Below are 3,924 nucleotides of genomic sequence, written 5' to 3'. Positions count from 1 at the left end.
AGCCTGGCATATCCCTGTCCTGGGCACAGCCGGCTCGTATGCCCAGCCCTGTGATCATGCACAGAGGGACAAACCTGCTTGGAAGTTCTAGGAATTCATAGGTTCGGGTGACGGGGCTTTCCCACTGATAGGCAGTGCTGTATTACAGCAGTCTGGAATTAGCAAAGCAGCAATATTGCATAAACCAGCATTTTGTGGTGTTGGAGGACTGAGATGGCACCTTGCTACCACCAAAACAGACATGGTCTCACTCCCCTTCCCACCCCCTTAACATGACCTGCTCACACCCACACTGCCTCAGCTCCAACTCCCACATATCTGCACAGGGAGCTGACCCGGGATAAAACCCACCCCCAGGCCAGTGAACCAAAAAAGTCCCCATACAGACAAAGTTCACGGTTTTCCCTCATTGGATTATTTTTTTCCTGTGGTTTGCTCACACACAGAAACCCAGGTTCAGGGAATCAAATCTTAGCCTTGGCACAAGATGCAGAACCGAGCGGGGGTGGGAGTCATGGTGTCAATTTACATTTCCATCAGTCTACACGCAGTCCTGGAGCAGCAGTGCAACACTGACATCCATCTGACTCGGCTCCAAGCCAGCCTCGAGGAGGCATCCTTTGGAGAATCTGATTTTTTTTTTTCCTGGGCATCTCACAGCAGTCAATTCCGCTAATTTGTTTTTTTTTTCAACCAGACTCTAACAAGAACCAAGAATGGCTTGTGCAGCATCTATACTATGAGAACTCACACATATAGGCATTGACTCCATTACCTTTACCTGTCAGATAAGTCCCCACATTACTTTCTGTTCCATCCAGGACCAGTACTGACACAAATATGAATTCACTTTTCCTCAGTTTCTGCATCTTCCTCTGAGACTACCTGAAAATCACCTCTTTTGAACAGTACAGATGCAAATCAACCACACAAGAAACTCTGTAAATAAGATTTATGATTAATTCCTGCTTTATGGACTCTCATCCCAATAGAGCTACTATGGCACTACGCTTTGGAAAGGGAAGTGAGTATTTTGAGGATATTCTACTGCAAAATGAGACAGAGGGTCTCAATATCATGCCCTATTTTGGAACCTCCAGAATCAGTATACGAGGCCAAGAGATGCCACCACAGGAGCACAAGTTTGTATAGATATGTCCATAGAACTATTATTTTATTGTTTTATATATATTTATAATATATTTATATTTTTTTAAAAGAATCCCTTCAAAAACTACCCTCCCACCTAGCAAAACAAAGATTAAACAATCAAAGATGGCAGCTGCATCCTGGAACAAATTATCCCAGGGGTCTCATAGAGCCAAGACGGTTGCTGAGCACCAGCACCCTCTTTCCAAGCTTCTGTGATGCCCTCTGGGTGCCAAGGTGACTGACACACCCTTATGGCTCTTGAAATTGACCTGTCAAAAGACAGGGAGAGAGAAAGAGAGAAACACATGGCCCTGGCGATGGGGGCTTGAGCGGCTGGGGAAACAGCAACGCATAAACTGGAAGCTCAGAGTGTGAAATGCTGGGATGAAAAGGAAATGCCTGGAAAGTGGGTAAAGAAGACAGGAAAGAGAACAAACATGCAGGAGAGTTAGCTGGTAAGATGGATCTCAGAGAAGAGCTCAGAAGCATCACACTTGGGACCCTTGCTACCCCTCCATCCCCCAAATCTCTTCCTCTCACCCTCCCAGCTGTGAAGGGAGATCCAACTAGTTTGATTTAGACCAAATCTTCGCACTGCCCCGGAGCCTGTGGAGATGGGAGACAAAAAAAGAACATAAATCAGAGTGGACACTCAGCCTCATATCTCACTTCCTTTCAAAGTGCACACAGAGAAGCACAGCTGATGTTCACACACACATATGCTCTGTCTGTTTGCCTGCACTCCTCACCCTTTGGCTTTGGAAGTTTTCTTGCTCGCCTGGCGCTGGTTGGTGCCAGGGGCTGGCTCCCTGAGCTCCGTTAGGTGCTGTTCCGGGTCTTGGGATGTGGCTGCTGCAGCAGCTGCTGTTGTCACTTTAATTGTCTTCTTCAGGTTTGCCACCTGCAATAGCAGCGAAGCAAGAAACAAGGGATTTCATAAGGTTTTTAGTTTGTTTTGGCTATTTTTTATTATTTTTTTTTAGTTTTACTTTGGGGTTTTTTTGTTTGTTTTCAAAGGAAGCCCTGGAGCTAAGAGCTGCAAGCTCATGTCAACTAAAAGAGCCAACAGCTGTCCAGGCCCCTGCACTGCAGAGGAATGTTAAGCTGATTTAGGGCTCTTCTTCAGGCACAAGCCCCTGGGAGGTCTGGCCTAGGGAAAAGGCAATGCCTCACTTCATCAAGGACTGTAACAACCACAGGGTACTGGTTCTAGTCATTTTAAAGCAAGGAGCACGGACTGCTCCCTCCTGTGCCCCACTCACCTCACTCTCTATCTGCTGCTTCAGGGCCAGCTGCTGCTCTTTGTGCTGGTTGGCCCGGCTGACCTGTTCTTCGATGCCCGACAGGACAACCTCGCAGCCCTGGCACCTGGAGAGAAGACCCAGAACTGAACAGGCCAGGGAATTGGCACAGCATAGAAAGAAATGTGAAAGACAGCAGATTTCAACTCCAGAGGCCAAAACTACTGGAAGGCGGCAGCTACACCAGGCAGGGAAGACAGAGGATCAGAAGCCTGATGTAATAACACAGGGAATTATGTTATTACCCAGGAGTGGGACAGATAACAAAGCCATGCTGGGTTAGGAACTAACTACAGATAAACATTCAGGAAGCCTCCTGCCAGCAGCCAGGACTGTGCAAAGGCTGATGCGGCTTCATCACCCCTCCAGCCAGCCACAAACAGGGGAATTTGGAAAATTATTTTCGGAAATTACTTTCTACTGGAGTATGGGAAAGGGGATCAAGTAGGCCACCTCCCAACACCACCCACCCCCAGCGACACACAACAGGATCCAGGGAAGCCACTGGCCACTTCTGCAACCTTTTTTGGGTGTTAGCAATGGGGGCTTCCTTCTCACCACTCCTGCAATGTGCGGGTGATGGTGCTTAGCTCCTCCCTCCGGATGTCCCTCCCAATGCTGTAATCCACCTCCAGGCGCTGGTTCCGCTGATCCAAGCTCCCTCGCAGCACATCTGCATAAACTGCCTCAATCACCAGGTCCTCCAGCTGCCGGACGTTCTTCAGCTGTAATTGCTCCAGCAGCACTGAGTAGGGGATGCACTGTGGAAACATGATGGTAACTAGCATGAGGTAATCCCAGTGCGGGGAGAACTCGGGGAAAAACAGGGCCACTACCTTGATCTTGGCAGCCAGAGTGACAACTGACAGGTGCCTCAGTTTGTTCTTCTGAGCTTCTGTCAAGGGAGGGAGGTTTGCTGCTTCAGCTGTTGTCAGGGGAAAGAACAGGGTATTAAAATTTATGTCTCATTTTCCATTTCCCAGCTCCGCACAGAAGCATCTGCACCACACCCATCTCTTACAATGCCTGCACACCAATCCTCCAAGTGATGCTTTGTCTTGCCAAGCCATCCCCATCAATCCTCAGCTCAAAAGACCTTTTCTGAGCAGCCTTTTCCCCCATCATCACCTTCAAGTCATTCTCTCTAGCTGTCCCATGCCTTATTTATGGAGGTCTGCACATCCCAACGGATACCTAAGTCTTTCCCCTCGTCCCTCAAAAACGTCACTGTCAAGATGCTCTTCGGCAGATGGCAAATGGCAGCGTTAATTACTGTCAGATACCTGGAGGGTCCGGGGGCCCAAACCACAACCAAGCGTGTCTCGGGTCGGTGGCACGGCCCTGGGGAGCTGTTTGGGTAAGGGAGGGCCCTGGTAGTGGGGAGCAGCCTTTCCCACCCTGCGGGATCCCCATCACTGGTCCGGGGGTTCCTGGCCCCCGCCCCGCGCTGTGCCCCGGGCCCGGCCTCACC

The 3,924-nt window shown here is 49.5% G+C and overlaps 1 protein-coding gene across 1 annotated transcript; it reads right to left on the bottom strand.

Annotated features, from left to right (window-relative positions):
• Positions 1 to 939: 939 nt before the first annotated feature.
• Positions 940 to 3,418, bottom strand: COPS7A (COP9 signalosome subunit 7A; the record flags this gene model as incomplete). Its single annotated transcript, XM_029960674.1, has 5 exons — positions 940 to 1,758; positions 1,902 to 2,053; positions 2,415 to 2,520; positions 3,012 to 3,214; positions 3,290 to 3,418. Coding segments are annotated over 5 exons (630 nt in total), but the record flags the coding sequence as incomplete, so codon positions are not given.
• Positions 3,419 to 3,924: the final 506 nt, after the last annotated feature.

Source organism: Manacus vitellinus, unplaced genomic scaffold (assembly GCF_001715985.3).
Source record: "Manacus vitellinus isolate BGI_N305 unplaced genomic scaffold, ASM171598v3 scaffold_28_pilon, whole genome shotgun sequence".
Classification (NCBI taxonomy): domain Eukaryota; kingdom Metazoa; phylum Chordata; class Aves; order Passeriformes; family Pipridae; genus Manacus; species Manacus vitellinus.
Note: the sequence above shows the minus strand (reverse complement) of the source record. Positions and strands in the feature narration are given on the sequence as shown.